The following is a 24,942-nucleotide window of genomic DNA, read 5'->3' as shown; positions in this document are numbered from 1 at the left end:
GTCCATGGGGAGGGGAGCCTGAGGGGAGTGGTATATACGTGTGGGTATGTAGGGAGCTTTGAGACCCCTGAAAATCTCAACTGGAAAATCAGTAGCCACTTGGTCTTCCTTCAGGGAGAGATGGACCCATGTCTGTAGCTGCCTGAGGTCACCCTTGCTCTGTAGATGTCTAAAATCAATAAGGGGGACTTTTCATGGACTGATATTTCCTTTAGCCTGTAATATATGGCCCCATTCACATATTAAATGCTCACACCCGGACTCTGGCCTTTTGTTCCAGTTACAGCCTGTGTAACGTTGCTTTTCTCCTGCTGGTGCTTCCATTCCCACCTCTACCCCGACTCCACCCTCCTGCGCCCACCCAGCTGCCTTCTTCCAGCTAGTTTACCACGATTTCTGCTGTGAATTAGCCATATCCCCGCCATTTGCTGTGAAATCCAGAATTGCACGTGAAAAAAACCACGCACATCCCAACCCAGCCCCCTCGGAAAGGACTGATGGTCAGAGGAGACCCTGTTCATAAACTCTCTTCTCAGCATGTGCCCCAAGGAAGGATTAGAGAGGGAACTGCTGTCAAAGTTTGACAAAGCTGGCTTCAGGGTTAGTGTTTTTGGTTCCAGTAAACACTCGAGAAGTTTCCTTACCAGAAGCCTCACTGCCAACCCGCCATGTGTTTCCACAGCTGGAGCAGGGCCTACAGTTAGTCCTTTTTGTCAGGACGGGAGCTGGTAGGACCTGCTTGGCCATTAGAGGATTTGGAGCATGTAATAGGATTAGCGCATGTTTAGTAAAGCTGACAGGTTGGGTTTGGAGACATGAAAACAGCCAAAGTAGACATAAATTTCAGTGCTGACTGAAATGGTCTGACACAGACATGAATACCTATATAGCTAAAATCAAGATCTGAAACCAAAATTTTCCACTCTGGAGACACATATACTTCCCCCAAAAGGTTAATGATAATCCTACGTGATGCAGAAGCAAAAGCAATTGTTTAGAATGGAAGAGGGTAACTTTTATAAATCCAATACCTCCACACACACAAATGCTCTTATCTTAAAAGAGCCATTTTCTTTTTGTGGAAAATATAAAGAAAACAATCATCTGCAATCTTACCACTCAGAAATTAGTGTCTACACTTCCTTGTGTTTCCTTCAGCCTCGCCTATGTGCACATATATACATTTTTACCAAATTTACAGCATATTATATGGGCAGTTTTACAGCCATACATTTTTTTAATTGTAAATCATGAGCATTTCCGCATGTTATTAAATGTTTTCTTAATACAACTTTTAATGACTGCCTAATACTTCATGCCACAGGTGTGCTGTAGTGTATTTCATCAGTCCCTGCTGTAGGACTTTAAAATATTATTTGTTTTTGCTGTCATGCATAGTGTGCAATGAGTATTCTTTAACAATGTATTAGTTAATCCATCCACCATTTAAGCACTTTTGAAATGGGGATGCTTTTCCATTTGAATGGGACTTAGGGATAGAGGGAGATCCACTAACTCTTTAAAAAGATTAAAGCTCAGCCCCTACATGGTAAGTGATGAGATAAACAACCAGTAATATTGTCTGGATGTAATGACATAGAGAGGATACTGAGTTCTTCAACAGGAGATGAAAATAGCTCCCAAGAATGTCTGCATTCTGAAGAGAAAGGCAAATGCTATAGCCTTCGTGAATGATTTAGAAGAATGATACTGAGACATGTTATTGGGGGTTTTGTGCTGTGAACTAGAGCGTCTTCCTGGTGGTCTAGGGATGGCAGAACCTGTTCTCTGTGTGGATCCCAAACCCAGGCCACCCCTACCCAAATGAGGCTTGTCCACCCTCTCCAGAGAACACATGAGATTGAGAAGAATGTCCAAGTAAAAGGACAACATGAGTTCTAAGCCCCAACAGAACCTTAACTTTTTATGTCTAATATGGCCAAGAAGATACATGGAAACTCAAAACCATCAACAAGAGATGCACACAGGAATATACAGACATGACTTGAGTGCAGGCAATATCATTTTAAAGTGTAATAAACCTAGAGAGCTCAGTCACAGGAACTGGGCCTCCCAGGAGATACAGCTTAGCACTGCCTGATGTGCTGCTCAAAACGGAACAGGAAGAAAGTTGAGGAGCATTTGTGAAAAAAGCCAGGAGCCCAAAAGGTGGACAGAAGCACTTCGTTCTAGTGCCTCTGGGAGATGGTAGGGGAAAGTGGGGCGCCTCCTTCTCTCACACAGCTCCAGTTCCTGCTGACATATCACCAGGATTAGTGACCTGAAAACAGCAGGGAACAGGGATTCACCAGGAGATGAGCGTCCCCTCTTGTTAGTTCTCTATGTTTCTCAGGAGCTATAGGGCTTCCTAGACACTTGTTGTTTTTATTTTATTTATTTATTTTAAACAATATTCAAGTTTATTAAACAAATTTTAAAAAGTATTATAAAATGTCTAACTTTCATCAGCTTCAAGGTTTATGTTACTCCCAAATTTTGCATATAGCTGAGCTTTCAAATCTGCTAACACCCACTGAATTGAGTCCACTCTGGATTCTAAGGCATCAGTTTCTTCTTGCAAATTTGTCTTTGCTTCTTCTAACATTTCTTCTGTTTCTTCTTGAGAATGGCTAATGAAAACATCACCAATCTGATAAGCTATCATTAAGCAGTCATCGTCTGCAAGCATGATATCCTCACAAGCATCTTCTAAATTCTGGAGTTGTTTCTTTTTTACTTCTATTTCTTCCTTCAGCTCTGTGATTCTACTCGTATTCCGTGCAAATCTGTTTATCTTTTGTTGATCTTCAAAAGTAACGTTGACATCTTCTGCAGCCGCCTTCTTCATGGTGGCCGCCATCTTGGGACTCTTGTTGTTTTTAGAATATTAAATGTTCTACAGTGATTTCTACACTCCTAGTTTCTGCTAACCACAGAGACCAGGAAAGGAAGAGGTGTGAAATGTGCCGGCCAGGGCTGGGGCGAGCATTGCTCGGCTCACCGTCTTGATGCTGGTCTTGCTCGAGGATTCTCTGCTCAGCACTCCCTGGGTCTCAGGAGGGTTGTGTAACGCTGCACAGGGCAGTCATTCCCTCACCACACACACTGCTCGTCTCCAGACCTCATCCATCACAGTGCCGCAGAACTCACTAGACTGTGGTATTTCTTTGAGGAAATGTGTAGGAAGAAGACAAAGAAGGAAAGTAGGTGGAAAGGTGGGAAGAAGGAAAAAGGGGGAGAGGGGTGGAGAAGACTGTGCCGGGAAGAGTTTTCCTAAGTTTCATCACTTGCTGCTGTCACCATCCCACCCGTCCCTGCCAACTGGAGGAGCGAAACGGCCTTCACCAGAGGTGTGTTTGTAGTTGCACGACTATGCCCACGTAATGAAAACTCTACCCCAAAAGAAGTTTATCCTGGAATTCGAAGCAAACAACTCAGATATTCATCTGCAGATGCAATATTGATGGGCTTCCTGGGGTAACTATAAAGGTCAGACTTGGAAATACTACGTGGACCTTTCAGACGACCCGTGAGCAAGTGAAGTGAGTTCTGCTCGTTCAGCCTTGCTCTGACGGAGGCGCCCCTCTCCGTTCCCCCCACCCTGTCTAGGACCTGAGAGGGGGGAAGCGGCCCCAGCTGTGAGTTCGCGCCAAATGCAGCCTCCCCTCCCTCCCTCCCGGCCTGCCCACCGCGCCCAGAGGGGCACCCAGCCACACTGCTCTCCCAGGCACCAGGCACGCTGTTTGTAGCCACCTGGAACTTCCTCAGGCCACACCTCAGCCTGAACTCCCTCCACGTCTTTCTTCCTAATTCAGGCAGAGCAAACGTTGAGCTGGGGAGGAAAGCTACTGCCCCTGCCCAGTGGAAGAGGGCTTCACATTTTACGTTCTTTCTAGAAAGACTCATCAGCCTTGGAACACTTAATAGGTTTTGTTGTTGTTGCTGTTTTAAGATTTCTCTTTTTTTTTTTTTTCCTTCCCCCAAGAAAATCCTCTAAGCCTCAGCCCTCCCAGCCCTGAAATTGCCCTTGTAGGAGAGATTTGTGGCCATGATGCTGCATCACCATCATTTTTATTGTTATGTCAGCTTCCTTGTGAGATTTCAGAGTGCCTTTCTTTGTCTGGACAGTTTCCAGACTGTTCGGTGTATGCTGATGAGCTACTTATGTTTATGAGACTTTCAGAATCTAATTTGCACAGTTTCTTGCCATTTGCCAGCTTTGAGAAAGATGACTTGAAACTAGGAGAAAGGTCTGCAAGTGCGACCTATGTAAAGCCCCCAAACCTATGTGGGTGTAATCCCTCGCTCGCCTCACCACACGTACACACACACTGACACACATGCACACGAGTATAACATATCTTACTGCTGTAAGCTTAGGTATCGTTCCTGGACATTTTTTTAAAATAAATTTATTTATTTATTCATTCATTCATTCATTTATTTTTGGCTGCGTTGGGTCTTCGTTGCTGAGCATAGGCTTTCTCTAGTTGCGGAGAGCAGAGGCTACTCTTTGTTACGGTACGCAGGCTTCTCATTGCAGTGGCTTCTCTTAGTGTGGAGCACAGGTCTAGGTGCACGAGCTTCAGTAGTTGTAGCTTGCAGGCTCAGTAGTTGTGACTCACAGGTTTCAGTAGTTGTGACACACAGGCTCTGGAGCACAGGCTCAGTAGCTGTGGCACACAGGCTTAGTTGCTCCGCGTCATGTGGGATCTTCCCAGACCAGGGCTCGAACACATGTCCCCTGCATTGGCAGGCGGATTCTTAACCACTGCTCCACCAGGGAAGCCTGTTCCTGGACATTTTACACAGCAGTATTCAAGTTGGTCCCCTTGGTAAGAACAGAATAACTGTTGGCCTGCTATTGGGAATAACTGTTGACCTGGGATCCTGAATAAGTGACTTTAGTCAACAGGTCAAATTCGGCTAGGTGCACCATACATGAAAAACTCTAAATAATTAGATTTTTTTAATTGGTAATTCAGCTTTCCTCCATCTATCATGTCATGCTTTTTGCCGACAATGCCAATTCTGCTGTGTTGAAGCCCAGCTCAATTCCTACTTCTTGTGGTCTTATCCTAAGATCAGTCCAAATCAATTACCATCTTCTAAATATTCCCACAGTATTTATCATTATCCCAGACATTCTGAACAACCCAGTTATGATACGCCTAGCTTCTCAACTCAGGTGTAAGTGCCTTAAGGGCAGGTAATGTGTAGGTATGTGTTACAGAACCTAACAGAGTGATGAGCCTATGTAGGTGGGCACATTTGTAATACATTTATAACACTTGTTGACTGATGATTGAGTGGAGGTAGAAATTCCAGCCACCTCAGACAGCTCTGTGAATCTGTTTGGCCTGATTAGGTGAGAAATGCAAACACTCCCTTATCTATATTACCTGCAGGTGATCTTGAGGATTAAGCACATCTCACTGCAGTTCAGTTTAAGATGTGTACAGAAGTCTTGCCGACTGTGTAAATTAGAATTGAGGCAGTAGGGATCACTCATCCCACTTTCTTATTTTACAGCTTTAATTTGGTGTAAGTTTTCTTGTCTATGGCTATGCGTCTGTGAGTCTTACCTTCTCTAAGGCAATACTTCCCAAACTTTAGTAAGCAACGGAATCAAAAGGAGAGCTTCTTAAAGCACAGATTGCTGGGCTCCCCCCTTAGAGTTTGAGATTGGGAAGGTTTGGGCTGAGGCCTGAGAATTTGCTAATAAGCTCCCAGGGCCATCAGTCTGCAGACCACACTTTGGGTAACTACTGCCTGCTGTGCACTCCAGTTCAGATTAGGTGCTGCTAGGGGCTTCCACAGCCCCCAAGGCCAACCCTTGTCATAGTTACATCACACTGTCTTTCAATATATTTTACATGCCTGTCCATACTCTAGACTCTTAGGTTCTTTGAGAGCAGGAACCACTATTATTCATCTTTGAATCTTATCTAGCACAAAACCAACCATATAGTAGGTGCTCAATACATATTTGATGGATGAGAGTGGAGGAGGTTCGCTAAATTCGAATCGAATTATACTGAACTGAGGTGTCCAGAGACTTTAGTCTAAATGTTGAACTTTGCTGTGATTCAATCCCCAAAGGAAAATATACAGTTACTAATTGCCAGACTCTGGTTTATAAGAAATCACAGCCACTTGGAGAATACGCAAAAGATAGGTGGACTCACAACTAGCAGCTCCTGTGTCCACCCAAGTCCACACGATGGGCAGTGCAGTGTTGTAGACAGAGTGCTGTGTGTTGGGAGCACACACGATCACAGCCTGGTCACCATCCTCAAGGAGCACATGGCCCATTGTGGAGACAGCAGGTGCTGAAAAGGGGAATCGCCAAACACTGGCTTCAGTGTTCTCATCAAGGAAAGGACTTGGGTTGGGATTAGGGGCTTGAACGAAGTCCAGAAGTTGTGATTCTCTGAGAAGTAACTTGGACAGAAGGCAGTATAGACTAATAGCTCCAAAGTCTGGCTGTCTGGGGCCCAGTCTTACAGCCACTACTCTCTAGGTATGTGAGCTGAGGAAAGTACTTAGCTTATTTGTGCCTCGATTTTATCATCTGTAAAATGGGGATAATAGCAGGACCAACACCTGGCATCTACCAGGCACTCAGTAAGGGCTAACTATTAGTATTATAATCATTGCCCTTATTCATACTGTTTTTTAATTCAGAGGACCCCAAATTCTACATCCATCATGAACCATGCATCAGCAATCCAGACCACTTGGTTCTTGGAGTATTTCTCATAGGTGGCATATGCAAGAAGGCAGTGAGAAGAGAGAATTGGATTTTGGTGTGTTAGGGAGGGGAGACTATCTAATGTTTACTAAGATCTCACAGTATGGCTGGCAAACATCGTAAAATTTGATTTTACTTTAATGATAATTAAATGTCTCTCTTTCCCATTTATCAGATTGCATCCCATCTATTATCATGACCCAATTTACCTCTATACAGGTCAAAAAGACTCTGAATTTTAATCTTATCATTAGTGATGTAAACTCAGCAGGTGAAAATTATGATAGTGAGTGCTTTGTAGCAGAGAAAAATACGAAATGTCATACTGAGAAATGGACTGGGAAAATAACTTGCCAAGAGCACCATAATACAATTAATCTTTACCAACAATAGAGTCAGTATCGTACAAGATGAATCAAACTGACTAATTCTGGATGCACATACATACATTTAAAAGCATTTCGCTTTAGCTTCTTCTGTTTGCTGCTCCATTTTTATTGGTTAAGGAGATTTTTCCTGTCAGTACTTTTTCAGGCTATGAAGGGTAGCCTCACTTGTGTGGATATAGTAGTATGGGTTCCATTTTTTACGTATTGAAGAGAAACACACAACTGTTTTTGAGATCAAGTGTATTTTTTTTCACTTGGCAACATTTATGGCAGCATATAATAAAACTAAAATAAAACAGTACAACCTACACTTTAAATAATGAATGGAGCTAAAGGAATACAAAAGATTTTTTTCTCATTTTTACATAGGTTTTATTTAATATGATTGTCACAAAACTATGCCAAAAGAAAGGCATCTAATCACCAGCTTGAGACCATAGTTTAAGTTTGGTGTGAACTGTGATAGCCATAATTAAGTTATGATCCAGGCAGCAGTATGCTCTTAGTTTTTAATGGAAAACATTACAAAATTGAAATTACTCTTTCCTATCAGGGTTCTCTTGTTAAAAGTATATGTGGGATAATCCTGTTTTTTCAAATAAGAGTTAAACAACTATATATATATATACACACACACGCAACTATATATATATACATTCATGTGTGTGTATATATATTACATAATACTATATATATGAGTATGTGGGAGGGGGATTATATATAAAATATGAAGGGTAAATACCTGAATGTTAATAGTGCTTATATCTGAGCAGTAGAATTCCAGTTAATTTTAAAAAATCTGTATTCTGTAAATTTTCTGCCAGTATATATATTTGTAAAGAGAAAACCAAGAAACGTTATTATTAAGAATTAACATGGCATGGGGCTTCCCTGGTGGCGCAGTGGTTCAGAGTTCGCCTGCCGATGCAGGGGACATGGGTTCGTGCCCCGGTCCGGGAAGATCCCACATGCCGCGGAGCGGCTGGGCCCGTGAGCCATGGCCGCTGAGCCTGCGCGTCCGGAGCCTGTGCTCCGCAATGGGAGAGGCCACAACAGTGAGAGGCCCGGGTACTGCAAAAAAAAAAAAAAGAATTAACGTGGCATGGACATATATACACTACCAAATGTAAAATAGCTAGCTAGTGGGAAGCAGCCGCATAGCACAGGGAGATCAGCTCGGTGCTTTGTGACCACCTAGAGGGGTGGGATAGGGAGGGTGGGAGAGAGATGCAAGAGGGAGGAGATATGGGGATATATGTATATGTATAGCTGATTCACTTTGTTATAAAGCAGAAACTAACACACCATTGTAAAGCAATTATACTCCAATAAAGATGTTAAAAAAAAAGAACGTGAACTAGAGAATTGTCTTAAATTTTAAAAAGGAAAAGAAAGGGAAAAGTTTATAAGCTTATATTATGGTCTCCAAAAAAAAAGTTAATATTTAATTTAAAAACATATTGAAAGCACTAATAATAGATACAAACTTAAAGTTAACTTTTTACTGCCTAAATCTAAAGCACTAAAGAAATTATTTTACTTGAAAAAGATGCTACATCAAATACATTTAGGGACCAGAAGAATGTAAAATACCCAAAGCGACTGCATTGTTTTCTTCCCTCTCCATTATATGTAGTCCTCCTAGACTTCTGGGCAATCACTCCCGGCCAAGGGTACTGAGCAGATCCTGTGACTGCCGGTCGGTCTCACCTGTGAAGCTTATCCTCTCTGGGTAATAACAGATTCATTCAACAGATATTACCGAGAGTACCATTTATTCTTTCAAAAAATATTGGTTGAAGATTTACCACGTGCAGGGGACTGTGCTAGCGACTGAGGACACTGTCGCTTTGTAGAGAAATGACTGCTGGTAGAGCAGGCACATGAAGTCCAGGCAGATACACTCTGAGGGTGGCAAGGACAACTCCTCCTGTTACCTGCGGGAGGGGGGAGAGACGGCAGGTGGGCTGGAGAGCCCCTGCCAGCCCAGATGCTATCCTGAGCCTATGACCCATATTTCCAGCTACCTTTCCAAGACCTCACATCCAGTATTTCTGAAAGTACTGGAGCCAGTACTTCTCATTCTTTGTGACCTCTGATTCTAGCATCATTATTCTGCTAGTGGTCCAGACTTTGCTGAAAAATTTTAAATTCTTTTCTTTCTGATTCACACACAGAATCTGTCCATTCTTCCTTTAGAATGGCTTCTGTATCCCCCACTTTTCTCTTTTATCCCATCACCTCAGTGGTTCTGCTTTATTATCACATACTTGGGGTATGGCTGGGGCTCCCCCGGTCCCCCTGCCCGAGTCTCTTCACCTGCTTGGCCGGTCCTGCCTGTGGCCCTCACTTGGTCTTTGGAGTGCTGCCTCGACCCCGGCTTTCCCCTGCACACATCTTCCAAACTGCGTGCCTGTTGCATGCACCATGGTTACAAGTCACACTTGTCCAAAGGACAAGGTGTCACCACCTAACAGCAGCAGAGAGCCAGGCCCATCCCAGCTAACACTGCTCCTGGGCCAGGCCCCTGCTGCCTTTCTGCTCTCCTCCCCTTTGCGTTCACGACTGCACCCGAGCCACCGCTCATCAGCCAGCATGGAGCCCCTGCTGGCCCCGCAAGAGGCCCGGACTGCTGGCAGCCCTCAGAAGGGGATGGTGTCCCAGTGCTCAACAGGCATTTTTCAGTTGACAAGGACTGTAACAGGCTGACATTACAGTCCATTCAAGAGAGGCAGCCCCGCATGGTGGTTAAGAGTCTGGAGTGAGACATCATCGGTTCACATCCCCAGTCTGCTTCTTACTAGTTGTGTGACCTTAGACAAGTCATTGGCCTCTCCATTCCTCATTTTCCTCATCTGTAAAATGTACTGACCTCCTAGAGCTGTTAGGAGGATTGGGTGAGCTCATATTTGTAAAGTTCTTATAATACTACCTGCACAAATTAAGCACTCTGTGTTTATTAAATAAATATAACCAAGAGTGATCTAAAAAGAAAGCCACCAGGAGAAATGCTTTACGTGGATATCTCTGGTAACTAAACCACAGTGAGTTTTCTCTTTCTTAAAGGGTCCTTTTTATTTTTTAAAGGATTTTTAAAATTAAATTTATTTCTTCATTTATTTTTGGCTGCATTGGGTCTTTGTTGCTGCGAACGGGCTTTCTCTAGTTGTGGAGAGCAGGGGCTACTCTTTGCTGAGCTGTGCGGGCTTCTCATCGTGGTGGCTTCTCTTGTTGCGGAGCATGGGTTCTAGGCACGTGGGCTTCAGTAGTTGTGGCATACAGGCTCAGTAGTTGTGGCTCCTGGGCTCTAGAGCACAGGCTCAGTAGCTGTGGCGCACGGGCTTAGTTGCTCCGCGGCATGTGGGATCTTCCTGGACCAGGGCTCGAACCTGTGTCCCCTGCATTGGCAGGCGGATTCTTAACCACTGCGCCACCAGGGAAGCCCTTAAAGGGTCCTTTTAATAATGCATAACCAGTTCTCACTGATTTTAATCTTTACGAGTGGAAATCTTAGAAAATCTTGGAGTTGTCTTAGAACATAATGCATGCACTCTGGGTCTGAGTCCAGCAGCTGAAGCCCAATGCGGTGGCTTATATCCCAGTGTGTAAAATGTGCTAGCGTTGCGGTGAATCACTAACTCTTGGCTGAGGGCGGGCACTCCTCACATCTACTCTCAAATGGTCTCTCTGAGGCTGAAGCCTGTTGGGCCTCTGAGGCTCCCCTCTGCAGACCCTGGACATCAAAGGCTTCTGAGGAAAGGGACAGGTGGGTGAGGACCCATGACCCTCAGGACTGGCAGTACCAAGCTTCAGCAACTGGTAAGATTCGTGAGGCCTTGGGACTTCTAAGCCACAGACAATTCCTGAGATCCTGCTCATTCTTGGGGATTGATGCATTCCTGCATTCCCTTGAACTGTAAGAAATTTTGAAGCTTTTACTTAGTTACTCATTCTCATCAATCCTTTTCTCATCCATGTGCTTTTTAAATGTTTTTTTCCTCCCTCTTCTTCTTCTCTTCCTTGTAATTTTATTGGCACTGAAATCCAGGATAAGTGAATCTTGTCAGTACCAAGTTGGCTGCCTTACTCTGAAGGGAAGCTCCAAGGCAGGGAAAAGGGCACGCAGCAGAGATGAAATATTGGAGCAAGAAGACACTGTAGAGTTCATCTGCTTCACATCCCTCTCTTTACCAACAGGAATCATGAAACAAGGGTGCACAGCGAGTGGCAATTAGAACCAGTCTTCTGTGTCCAAATCCATCATTTTTTTTTCACTATTCCAGGCCGTTGTCTGTGGGCCGTTCCTTCATTTATCATCCACTGGGCACCTGCAACGTGACAGTCACTGGCTCATAAAGGAAAGTGTGAGATGTATCCCCATTCCCCTTCCTCCTCTGACCATGGTTCTGATCTTATGAGGAACCCCTGAAGGTCAGTGGAGACTGGCCTATCCCTTGATGGATTGCTTTGGGTACTCTGAAAAAATTCTGAGTAAAGGATACTGAAGTAGCTAACTGGCGTCTTGACCGTAGTCTCCGGGGCCCTTGATTCCATGGAGAGTGATGTCTAAGAGTAAGGCCTTATGGTGTGGCGGGGACAGTGTGGGAAGTGACATGAGGAATCTTTACCATGCGGATCTTGACAACTGCCCTCCTCACCTTGCACTAGGAGCTATAGGGCCCGCCAGCCCTTGGAGGGCCACAGGGCAGATTTCATATGTGTGTGGTGTGGGGAGGGCGTCGTTTGGTATGTCACTCAGTGAGGTAGTCAGCTAGTGGCTGTGCTTACATACAGCTCTTCAAAATGGCATCTGCCTGTCATAGGCTTCTTGTTACTTCTTTTTAAAGTATAAGGATAGCAGTAGAAGAACAGTGCCACAGGACATTTAGAAAACAGAAAATATGTACAATTTGAATCCCATGACAGTTTATCACTTTCGCATACATATTTTTGTTGTTTTTTTTGCGGTACGCGGGTCTCTCACTGCTGTGGCCTCTCCCGTTGCGGAGCACAGGCTCTGGACGCGCAGGCTCAGTGGCCATGGCTCATGGGCCCAGTGGCTCCGCGGCATGTGGGATCTTCCTGGACCGGGGCACGAACCTGTGTCCCCCGCACCGGCAGGCGGACTCTCAACCACTGCGCCACCAGGGAAGCCCTGCATACATGTTTTTATATAATTGTAGTCAAGGTCTTATACAGAATTCTCACCTAGATTTAGTACCCCAAGTATTTATTATGTACCTGTGCTGTATCCACTCAGTCCTGAGGATAATAAAAGTGACTAACAATCATGATAATAGTGATGCCACAATATTCCTGGAAGGTTATAGTTTTCAAAAGCACCATGTCACATAGGACATTTGGTCTTCACAGCCCCCCCGCCCCCCCGCCGCCGGGGGATAGGTATAGGTTATTATCCATGATTTATGTAAAAGAAAGTTCAGAGATACCCTGCCTAAAGTTACCTAGTACATAAATAATGGTGACAGAATTAGAACACGGATCCCTTTCGGCCATGCTGTCTCACTTGCTTGGATATGGTGAGTGCCCTAAAGGAGTTGGCGGTTTTGGTGAGGAAACAAACACAGGTGACTCCGTTTATTCCAAATGTGCAAGTGGCCAGCTGCCACAGAAGTGACAGGGGCAATGTGCTGAGATAAGGAAAATGTACAGATAGCCTGGAATAAATGCCCTTAAGAGATATGGGACTTGTGCTGTGTATAAAAATATATGTAGGAGGTGGTGAAGAAAAGGAGAGAACGTATCTAAGAACGTATCTGGACAGAACATCTAAAGGAGACAGGCTGTATCAGTGGGATTGAACCTGAATGCCAGGCTCAATCTGGCATTTTCCCATGGGTTATTGGAAAGCATCGGAGTTTTTCCTATGGGTTATCAGAAAGCATCTGAGTTTTAAATTGGAGATTGACAAGATGAAAGTGGCATTTTAGAAAACTGATCTGGCAATATCATGTAAGGTGGACTGGAAGAGGAAGAAACCAAAGGCATAGACAAGGTAGGAGGTTCTTGCGGTGGTCCAAGTAAGACACGAGGAGAAGTGATAATAGGGCACTGGTAGGGGAACTGGGGAAGGGGAGTGGGAGACATTTCACAGGTACTTGATAGGATTCAGATCTAGAGAGGCCTTAGGGGACAGAAGAGAATGAATCAAAGGCCTGCAAGTGGATGAATGACGGTGCTACTAATAGAAACAGAAAAGTTAGAAGAAACTGCAGTCTGACATGTGAGGTGAATTGGACTTTAGCCATAAAATTATAGAATTTTAGAAGAACCACCACATCAGGAAGGACTTGGATTCACACATTTTTCAAAGTAAGGACATCCCTTTCAATGAAGCCTTAAATAGAAGTCCTGGATTATAAAACAGAAGCAAGTAGTAATGGAGTGGGAATTCTAGCAATCCGCTCCTTGGACCTTCCATGTCACCTTTGTAGAGCTGATGGGGTTCCATAAAGCATTATTCAGAGATGATGGACCCTACCCAGCACCCTCACTTTTAGACAACTGATCTGAGTCTTAAAGATGTTGCATAACTTGCCCCAGGTCAACTAACTGTTAGTGGAAGAGCGAAGGCTAAAACTTAAGCATGTAGTTGCCCCAGGTCAACTAACTGCTAGTGGAAGAGCCAAGGCTAAAACTTAAGCATGTAGTTGCCCCAGGTCAACTAACTGTTAGTGGAAGAGCCAAGGCTAAAACTGAAGCATGTAGTATGTCCCCTACCACCTCATGACCACCTCTCATTCTGAATTTGAAATGGGAAGTGATAATTTCAAGCAAACAAACCCAGTGGTCAGTTGGTGATAAGGAACAGAAGTTAAAGAGTTAAGTGTGACGATAGTTGAACCCATGAGAATGAAAGAACTCTGATCAAAGGAAACAGAGAAGAAAAAGTGGTGACTGAGCTTCGGCAAAAGTACCAAAGTTAGAGTATAAAAGGACAAAGTAACCTTCTTATCCATGTGTACTGGGCCAGCAGAGAGAAGAAGAAAACCAATGAAGATGAAATAAAAAATTAGGAGGGGGCTTCCCTGGTGGCGCAGTGGTTGAGAGTCTGCCTGCCGATGCAGGGGACACGGGTTCGTGCCCCAGTCCGGGAGGATCTCACATGCCGCGGAGTGGCTGGGCCCATGAGCCATGGCTGCTGAGCCTGCGTGTCTGGAGCCTGTGCTCCACAACGGGAGAGGCCACAACAGTGAGAGGCCTGTGTACCGCAAAAAAAAAAAAAAAAAAAAAAAAAAAAAAAAAAAAAAATTAGGAGGAAAAAGACCAGGACTTCTTATGTAACAGAAGCAAATGAGGCAGATGGTTTAAGGGGGCAGAGTCAGTGATGTCAAGTATCACATGGTACGAAGACTGAGAAAATAGTCACTGAAAACCTTTCAAAGGATAGTTTCATCGGGTGATTAATGAGAAAGCTGAGGTTTCAGGTGGTGAGACAGCAGATACAGTGGGTATGCACCATGTGTTCGAGAAGCTTTGCAGCAGAAAGCAAATAGCACTAAAGTTAAGCAGGTCACAGGAATAATGAAGTGAAAGGAATAACAAAAGGATTTTATCAGGCTGAAGAAACCGTATTCTTGGTTCTTAGGGGCTTGGGTAGGTGTAGGGGAACAAAAACAAAACAACAGCAAAGCACAATTCTAGCTCAGTAAATTATTAAAAAAGAGCTTTTCTAAATGGATAAATTACTTTAACCATTTCTTAAAGTAATTGACAAGGACTCTTAGAGGGGAAATTTCTGCCTTTGAGTAGCTTAACCTTTAAGAAGTCTAAAAAAAACCTGCATGATATCTAGTTTCAGTTATTGAAAAACCTCTTCTTCCAGCCCTTTAATGATTCCTTCTAAGTATCACAGAAATTAGAGTTAAAAGGTAGACTGAGAAAAGATTTATTAGATAATCTTGTTCATTCTCCTGCCAAGTGCAGAATTGTTACTTATTATGCATTTTCTAGTCTGGAGTGCTTTTTACTGTGTCAAGTGAATGGTGTTCTTACCACTTCCTTTGGAATACTATTTCATAATCCTATTGATCTCACTGTGCGGGAACTCTTGATCCCCATCCTAATGTTTCCTCCCTACTGTATACTTTGTACACCATTAACAATTTGTCCTTAATAACCTCCATCTGCACTGATCCACGTCTAGTTTTGCAATCTCTAAGCATCTGGAACACCTTCACCAGCAGACACGTAATTCTTCAGGGCACATTACAACTATCAGGGTAAAGGATGTGTATGTGATAAAAGATAAAGAGTCTACTAATTTTATGTTTCTAATGATGAAAGTTTCCTTCTATATTCCAGAGATTTGGGGTAGGAATGAGTCCAAAGAACAGTGAAGTTTTTAAGAAAGGGGCTAAGTCTTTCTAACTTACGATCCAACATCCCAGTAAAAGGTATTCCGCAATTACTGAAGAGATAAGTTGGAATATTCTGGGTAGAGAATGTGAAACTCTTAAGGTAGGACCAGGACTTAGACTTGAAGCATGGATTTATAGAGTTAGAGATGAAGCACAAACTAGATATCCTCTGATATCCTTGAAAATGTGCTCCCGTATGGTCAATGTGTCCCTTTTGTGATGGGTTGTTCTCAGAGAAGGTTTTGGCAGATGTCCATTTGGCAGATGTCCAGGAGGTTCTATCCTGTGCTCCCAAGACAGTGGTCCTGGCTTCACCAGCTTTATCCTCATGGATCTTACAGGCTGATCATGCCCCCATAGAGGGGCCCAGATGGAAGCCTGAACATACAGTGGATTATGTTACAGGAGAGGAACAGTGGCAGTGAGCTTGGGGGAGCCATCTATTTTGTATCAAGCAATAAGCAAGCCTTTTCTTTGTCCCAGAAGGAGACATCAGGGTTGTGTGCTACAAACACTAACTTGAGAAATGGGCCATAAAAGAGCTGTCAGGGCCTTGCTTCTAAGTTCAAAAACCTGTGGATCCTACTTTCTCTCAGGTATCTTGACAATATGTCATAGAAACCTTAAGTTCAAATTTGGACAAATTATCTTCACCCATACTTGCTTCTTTCTCTGTTTTCCTTTTCACTGAGGCACTTAGTCATTCTCAACGTTTTCCTCATCCACCAGGTCATTGGATTTTTTTTAGTTCTACCTCTTAAATATCTCTTATGTTTTGCCCTCTGCACATCACTGACTTGGGTTCTACCCTCGTTATAAAAAGGTCAGAATTAAATAGACAATTGCAATAGGCTCTAACATGGCATCGCTGCCTCCACTTCCTGCAAACCAATATCCTAAAATGCAGAATTGTTCATGTAACTCCTATGTTGAACACTCTTCATTCATTAAGCCTTCCAGGTAAAATCCAAGCTCCTTATCCCGATCCACCTACTTCTCCAGCTTCATCTACTGACATTTTCCTGTAAGCTTTCTTACAGACCTTTTATAAGAATTGCTTGCTGGTAAGCATGCACCTCTTGCCACTTTTAGACTCAGTATCATTTAAAACTTAGCATTCCTTGGCATGCGGTAGGCATGTAATATGTGTATGCAGCATAAATATTTATTGAGTGGCTGAAAGTAAAAATAGGCTTAGCTTAAATGCAAGAAGGGTTTGACTTGGGGAATTATTTAGTTCCACCTTCTCTCTGTGTACTCCCTTTAACCAGTTATAATGATGGAGCTCTTTTGACAGACATTGGATGATAATTTAGCTAAATGAAAACACAAAAAGAGGGTATGGATATTGCTTATATCTACTTTGTACTTTGAAGACAACCCCAAACTCGCCACCTACTAATAACTGTAATTCTCTTGTTAAATTAAACAACTGTACTACAAATACAGACAAATCAAATTAACTTTACTTTTCTAAGGAACCAGTGAGTCATGAGTCATTACAATACTCCTCGCCTTTTTTGTTATAGTGGAAAAAGATAAAAGCACAGCACATCAAGTGGCTATCTAAAACTACTGTCCTGTCTTCCAACCCTTAAAACACACCCATATTAACTTTAAATTATGTCTCTGCCAAAATGTATAACAAAAACATTCACCTATCTCATTAATTCTGTGACTCTGTCAGCAATAGTCTGAACTTTTTAAAAAAATTTATTTTATTATAGTTGATTTACAATGTTAATTTTTGCTGTACAGCAAAGTGCTTCTGTTATACATATATATGTATATATATATGTCTATGTGTGTGTGTATATATATATATACACACACACACACACATACACATACACACACGCACACATTCTTTTTCATATTCTTTTCCATTATGGTTTATCACAGGATATTGAATATAGTTCCCTGTGCTATGTAGTAGGACCTCGTTGTTTATCCATCCTATAAATAACAGTTTGCATCTGCTAATCCCAAACTCCCAGTCCATCCCTCCCCCAGCTCCTCCCTTCCCCTTGGCAACTACAAGTCTGATCTCTATGTCTGTGAGTCTGTTTCGTAGATAAGTTCATTTGTGTCATATTTTAGATTCCACAGATAAGTGATATCATATGGTATTTGTCTGTCTCTTTCTGAAGGGCCTGAGCTTTTATATCATGCCTGAGGCAGGCTTAGGCTCTAGGACGCTGAGTCAGTAGTAACACTTCTGAATGGTCACAAGTTGGTCCACTTCACTAAATGATGTTAAAGACCCAAGTCTCCTGTTTACATGCTTGGACACACCTTTGACTATAATGGAAATGAGAGTTCCCCTTCTGTAGGCTCTTGAGGCCATCTTACTACAATATGCAATTGTAACTGGAACCTGCCTGATGAGCTTAAGTCTTGTACCGCTTCCTGGCAGAGTTCTTCTTCTCCCTCCGGGGGAGTCAGAAAAGCAGCAACATCTCCACCCTGGACAGAACTCACAATGGTACCCAAAGGCTGAGCCATCTGCCAAGCCTTGGGTCTCTGTTGGGCCAGGCCTGCTGGACTGCTTGCTGTTGGAGCCTGGCAGAGAGGTGTGTCTACTCCATGGTCACAGACAATGACCATGCAGGAACGCACCATTTGTGGTTGGCAGAGCATAGGCTGCAATATTCAGTCTCAAGAAATATTTCCACAGACTCTTAGTTTTCCATCCTCATGTAGCCAGCCCTAAAACATCATCAAAGTAACAGTCACTGGTAAGGCCTATCTGGCTCCTTGTAGACTTGTTGATCCAGTAGCTTCTGTTGGAGCCTGCTCAAAGTGCCCTTTCTTTATGACTCCAGCTTTGGACATGGGGACAGGTGCCGTACAGCACCTTGACTAGGCTTAGTCTGGCCTGCCCTTGCCATTTCTTGCTGGCTCCTGATGTGCTGCCTGCCCTCTGTGGTTCATTTTCCTTAATAAACCTGGATCCTTAACTGTGTGATGGCCTCAGGACACCACTCAGTGTTGGCAATTAATGTGGGCCTGTTGTCTGCTAAACTCTCCTCAGTAATTTCATTTGGCCCCAGTTATCATCCAGGCTGTTAACAGATCACCCCTTCCTGGAGAGACTGTTTCCACTCAGCCATGAGCTTCATTATTTATATTTTTCTTAAATAATACAATCATCATCCTAGTTACTATTTTTTTGGACACACCTTTGACTATAATGGAACTGAGAGTTCCCCTTCTGTTCTATTTCCTCCTATACCTCTTCAAGCCCTTAAAACACATCCATATGTTATTTCATCACAGAAGGAATTCTCTGTGACTTCTCTGTATAAAATATTCTGATCCCATCTACACACACTTTTGGGTTTGTTGTTTTCAAGTTCTGGATTGTGTTTCTACTGGGACTGCTTCCCAAGATCCCTTTTTAGAAGTATAAGAGCATCTTTCTAATGACCTTTTAAGTCTAACTGGCTCGACTTGCCATGGACCAGTCTGAATTTGAATGCCTTCAGGTAAAATCTTTACATGCTCAAAATGCTCCTAATAATTTCCTATATTCTTTTATCTGGCCAACTTTGTTAATTTATATAAACTAGCTAAATATCTATCCTGTAACCAGTTCCAGTCCTGGGAACAGCTGCCCAACCATCTAAGTTGCCCTTTGTCCCTCCCTACCTACCCTTTGTCCTTCTGACAGAGTCTTTATCATCTAATGGAAACAGTATCCTTAACTCTTTGTCCAATGTGCTAGTCCTTCTTTAAGACCTATCTTAAGTGAGAAATTTCCCTCCAATGAGACTCCACTACCCTAATGATTCTACCATCCCATATACTGCAGGTCTCTGATCATTAAATTTGATCTCCTATTAAATCACTCTCCATTTCGAGTCCTAATATCAACTCTGGGAGAATATGAGTTAAATCTTTTTCTCTGTTTTTAAATTAAAAATACTAAAAGAGGACTTCCCTGGTGGCACAGTGGTTGAGAGTCCGCCTGCCGATGCAGGGGACACGGGTTCGTGCCCCGGTCCGGGAAGATCCCACATGCCGCGGAGCGGCTGGGCCCGTGAGCCATGGCCGCTCAGCCTGCGCACAACGGGAGAGCCACAACAGTGAGAGGCCTGCGTACCGCAAAAAAAATAATAAATAAATACTAAAAGAACTAAAAATAGTTGAGCCTCAATGTTTCACATACTGGCTTGCTGTACAATTCTTCATTTCTAGTTTCCAGAGAAAACAATTTCCCAACCTTTGGTTTATCTACCTTTTGCAGTTATGTATAAGGACATGTAGACTTACTCACCTTAAACACTCCTAAGAACAGTTCTATCTCACCTTCCCAATAGGCCCTGTTGCCCCACACACTCACACAAATTACTTGCACAGTATTATAAATGAGTCTGTATATGCTTTTCAGGAAATTTTTTCATATTTGAAATAACAACTTTGTTAAAGTAGCTAAAGTCAAATAGTTTTTGCTAACAGAGTTTTACCAAAACATGGATTAAAAACGTAAGATAACTGCACAAAATGTGCCACTTTTGCAAAGAGTTACTTAGTTTGCTGGGAGCAGTAGCTAGGAGGCTAAGTTTTAGAATTACTTTTCTACTCTTGGGCAAATAGATCAATCACTTATAAAAGTTGATCTTCAGTTATAAATGGAAGCGATGACCTCTTTTATAGAGTTTAAAAGACCTGGTGGCTTTTGTTGGAATGCACAGAATCTACATAAACACCGATATGTTTTTGTTTTTTAACTTTATAGGAAATTAATGTGTTGACAGTCGCATTGGTCAACCAAGACCGAGAGAACAATATTGAGAAAAGAAGCCAAGGCTTAAAATCAGAGAAAGAAGCTCTGCTAATCGGTAAGGAAATTCTGTTTTCCTCATCTGTTCTCTCATAGGTAATAAGTCACTTAAACAATATTTAAGTAATTCACCTCCAACTTGTTAATGATTTAAAAGCTTTGTCAGAGGTAGTATTAACTTCATCGAGATTGTATTACACACATTTCAAATTAGGGGCATATAAGCCAGTGGGGACTTTGCTCTTCTGTAACTATGTATATTAGTTGGTTATCCAACATAAAACTGAGTACAAAGAAAACGGATTAACTTGCATTTCACATGTTATAAATCTGAATTTCAAAATGTGGACACAGCTGGATGCCAGGTTGGGTTCAGTGCAAAAGTCCCACACCAAGCCAGATCCCCAGGCTCAGGAGCGGCCACATCCTGAGGTCAGTCCCAAGGCCAAACCTGAAATGCTGATGATACAGGGACATCTAGACTACAGTGCTAGGCCAATCTAGAACAGTCTAACCAGGCTTCCCTGCCCAAGTCTGGACTCATTTATCCAAGATAAATAAGACGAGCTGGCCACTAAGGAAGGGGAAAGAAGAAGCAAGGAAGTTGCTGTTCACCTAAACATATTCAGTTGCCCCACAAAATATATCTAAGTTGGCCTTTTCTTTGTCAGGACCTGAGACAGCTCTAAATATTCTCTCTTTTCTTATTTATTTATTTGTTATTGAAGTATAGTTGAATTACAATGTTGTGTTAATTACTGCTGTACAGAAAAGTGACTCAGTTATACGTATATGTATACATTCTTTTCCATATTCTTTTCCATTATGGTTTATCATGGGATATTGAATATAGTCCCCTGTGCTATACAGTAGAACCTTGTCGTTTATCCATCCTGTGTATACCACTTTGCATCTGCTAACCCCAAACTCCCAATCCAACCCTGTCCCCACTTGATAGTGATCAGCGTATACAAAAGCAGTACTTAGTCTCCTAAGGAAGTCTTCTCAATGGGGCTGTGGTGGTACCGTGCCTGGGACCCCACCTTTGAAGCCTGTATATTTAAAGCTGTCTCCAGAGTTTTCAAATCCAGAGAAGGAGAAGCCACCAGCTTCACTCCCTGATGCACAGCATTGATTCAAGCTGCACCTTGGCACTGACCCCAGTGTGAGCTTCCAAGTTTAGCCTGGCTCCTCTATGGCCTGATTAAGAGTGAGGAACGAGGCTGTTGTACACATGAGACAAACTGTTCTCCTGTAGTTCGTTATCTGGCAGAAGTACCGCCTGGTTGCACTTTCTAAATACTGCAGGCACTCACCTCAGAATGACAGGTACATCAGGTCCTGTAGAAGCTGGCCCAGGAGGAATTCAATTCAAAAGATAGTCCCAACTTCATCCATCATCTATAGATTTTTCAACTACAAGGTTATTGAATATGACATCAACTTAGAGCTACTCCAAGGAAAACCAATTATTTTTTTTCTCTGTGATGATATACAGCTGTGATAACATGCCGTGCACAAATTTCATAAGACATGCTGATGTGCTATCAGTTCCAGGAACCCAAAATGAACCTGTATGTAGTTAGCAACTGGATTTTTCTTCTATTGGAAAATGTGTCAAACTCTGACAACTGTTTCTCTTTTGCTCAGTGTGACAAAGTTGTGATTTCCCCCATGATACTTTCAGGGTATGAACAGAGCACATAATTAATGATCAGCAGTAAACTCTCCCTCTTTAAGTCTGAATAATATAGACCACTTGATGGTAAAAAAATGGAAATGGGTATCCATTTTCTTTATTTCCTTCCTCTCACGATAGACTGCTTCTCCTTTTATGTTCTACTTGGAGAACATAGTTCATTTACAATATCTGCTGAGTAGTTACTGTATATATAGATAGATGGATAGATTATATATATACACACACACAGTATTTATGTTATTTTACATATATAAATTTATTTTACAGTATTTATATTATATATAAATTACTATAGGTGTAGACACGCACACACATACACATACACACACACACACACACACAGGTCTTCCTCAATTTATGATGGGGTTACATGCCGATAAACTCATCATAAGTTTAAAATATGTAAGTCAAAAATGCATTTAGGGCTTCCCTCGTGGCGCAGTGGTTGAGAGTCCGCCTGCCGATGCAGGGGACGCGGGTTCGTGCCCCGGTCCGGGAAGATCCCACATGCCGCAGAGCAGCTGGGCCTGTGAGCCATGGCCGCTGAGCCTGCGCGTCCGGAGCCTGTGCTCTGCAACGGGAGAGGCCACAGCAGTGAGAGGCCTGCGTACCGCAAAAAAAAAAAAAAAAAAAAAAAAAATCATAGCTTAGCCCAGCCTACCTTAAACATGCTCAGAATACTTATTAGCTAACAGATGGGCAACATCTAACACAAAGCCTGTTTTATAATAAAGTGCTGAATAGCTCATGTAATTTATTAACTACCCTCCTGAAAGTTAAAAACAGAATTGGTTGTGTGGGTCCAGAATGGTGTGTCAGTTGTTCACCCTCATGATCGTGTTGCTATAACTGGGAGCTTTGTCTCAATACCGCTGTCCAGCATCAGAATATGATAGTGCATGTCACTAGGTGGGGAAAAGATCAAAATTCAAAATTTGAACTGTGGTTTCTACTAAATGTGTACTGCTCTCACACCATCATAAAGTCAAAAAAATCGTTAAGTTGAACCATTGTAAGTTGGGGACCATGAGTATACACACACACAACACAAACATTTTTTTTCAATCAGCCACCTCAAAAGTTTAAAAACAATATGCTTTACAGACTGTAGGTTAATGGGAGTAAATACGAGGGTTACGTTTACAACATGTCAACTCTGCTGAGGTCTCTAATATTAGAAAAAACTTAAAAATTGGTAAATTCAACTGTGTTTGGAATTAAAAATTTAGTAAGTCGGGATCTTCAAAAAAATTAGGTACAACCAACTCCAAATTTTCTAGGCCTTTTCTCTCACTTTTGGTCTCTTAAACTGGTCCCTCATATTAGCATTTGAAGTTCAGCATTGAACAAAACAAAAACAGCATGTGACACTCAATTTGAATGAATATATGAGACTGTTTAAGTCTAAGGTTTGGTTAAATTTAGGAGTTTAATTTTCCCTCCATTTCTCCATTACCTCTCCACCACAATATTTTATTTTACTCTGTTTAATGGAAGTTTTATTACAGATGTGACTTCCTGCCCAAACCCTACCCCCACATTCCTAGGTACTTACACTGTTTTGTAGTCAAAGAGAGAGTAATCATCCAAAAGAATGCCAGGGTAGAGAAGAGTTTCCAAGACTGGCTAAATGGATCTTGCCAAAGGGTGCAGTTGTCCCCGGCATTAAATGTGCCTGTCTGCTAATTGAGTTTGGCTGTTCATGTTTTGTAGAAATCTAAATGTTGGGACCATAAAGACCTCTCCTGCAGCTTCTGGAATCCAGATAAGGACTGTGATAGAGATGGAATGACAGAATATGGGTCCAAAACTGCTCTGGACCAGGCTAGAGAGAGAAAGGAGTTTCTGGTGCCGGGGCTACTCTTTTCTGAAGCATACTTGTGGGGAGAATGATTCTGGGAGCCCCCTGGACTTCTGATACATCTGGTCAGGAATACTCTGCAATTTCCCTGGAATCTCCCCTTGGAATAATTAAACCCATATATAGGATATAGTAGGCCTCCTCTAAGTCACTCTAAAAGGCTAGGAGCACAGCAGAAAATCTCCCTTGTATTGGAAATGCTTATTGGCAAAATCTTCAGCACGTGTAGATGCCTATATATGTGCTATACGCGAATATATTCAGGTAACACCCTCTTGGGACACACAGATGGTATATAAAAAATGCACAGTGGCACAAATCTTGATTGCCTGGAAGAGAAAAGGGGAGTGAAAGATAAGCTATTCAAATGGATTTCATCTACAGAAAACATAAAACTGAGTTTAGAGCTTCCTAAATAATGAGCAATCCTAGTTATTTGTGACATTAATTTATCTGGGCAAAAGAGTATATTCTTTCCAGAGATTCTCACTACCATTTTATAAAATTGGTGGCTTTTTTTTTTTTTTTTTTTTGTGGTACGCGGGCCTCTCACTGTTGTGGCCTCTCCCGTTGCAGAGCACAGGCTCCGGACGCGCAGGCTCAGCGGCCATGGCTCACGGGCCCAGCTGCTCCGCAGCATGTGGGATCTTCCCGGACCGGGGCATGAACCCGTGTCCCCTGCATCAGCAGGCGGACTCTCAACCACTGCGCCACCTGGGAAGCCCCAAAATTGGTGTCTTTAAGACATATAAATTATATATACATTACAGAAGATCAATGGAATTTCATCAGTAACACTACTTGGAGCTTTGCAGATTTCGATCCTGAGTCCCTTGGGAGATCCACCATTCTATCAGACTTTCTGCTTGACAATGAACGGGCATCGAGTGCTATGTTCCAACTCAACTAAAGTAGCTAGGCCCTTAGGAAGCACTTCATTATTGATTGCTAGATTATTTATTATGCAATCAATCCTTGTGAAGACAGGTTGGCATATAATTGAACCTAAAAGAATTACATTTTTATGGGAGTTTTGGAGGGTAGCATTTTATATCTCAAAACTGTATGG

The 24,942-nt window shown here is 42.5% G+C and overlaps 2 protein-coding genes across 4 annotated transcripts in view; one reads left to right on the top strand and one right to left on the bottom strand.

Annotated features, from left to right (window-relative positions):
• Window positions 1-24,942, top strand: part of ENOX1 (ecto-NOX disulfide-thiol exchanger 1) — a gene marked incomplete at both ends in the record, with an annotated part of 282,081 nt that overhangs the window by 218,456 nt on the left and 38,683 nt on the right. For all 3 annotated transcript variants that reach the window (XM_079721567.1, XM_079721568.1, XM_079721569.1), the window contains one exon: window positions 20,266-20,368. In XM_079721567.1, coding sequence (XP_079577693.1) covers window positions 20,266-20,368 — 103 coding nt within the window. The remainder of the gene's footprint in view (window positions 1-20,265; window positions 20,369-24,942) is intronic.
• On the bottom strand, window positions 2,456-2,860 carry LOC307064856 (prefoldin subunit 4-like; the record flags this gene model as incomplete). Its single annotated transcript, XM_079721570.1, has 1 exon — window positions 2,456-2,860. The coding sequence occupies one exon, from the start codon at window positions 2,858-2,860 to the stop codon at window positions 2,456-2,458; it is 405 nt and encodes a 134-aa protein (XP_079577696.1).

Source organism: Hyperoodon ampullatus, assembly GCF_949752795.1.
Source record: "Hyperoodon ampullatus genome assembly, chromosome: 16".
NCBI lineage: Eukaryota > Metazoa > Chordata > Mammalia > Artiodactyla > Ziphiidae > Hyperoodon > Hyperoodon ampullatus.
This window is presented reverse-complemented; position numbering and strand designations above follow the sequence as displayed.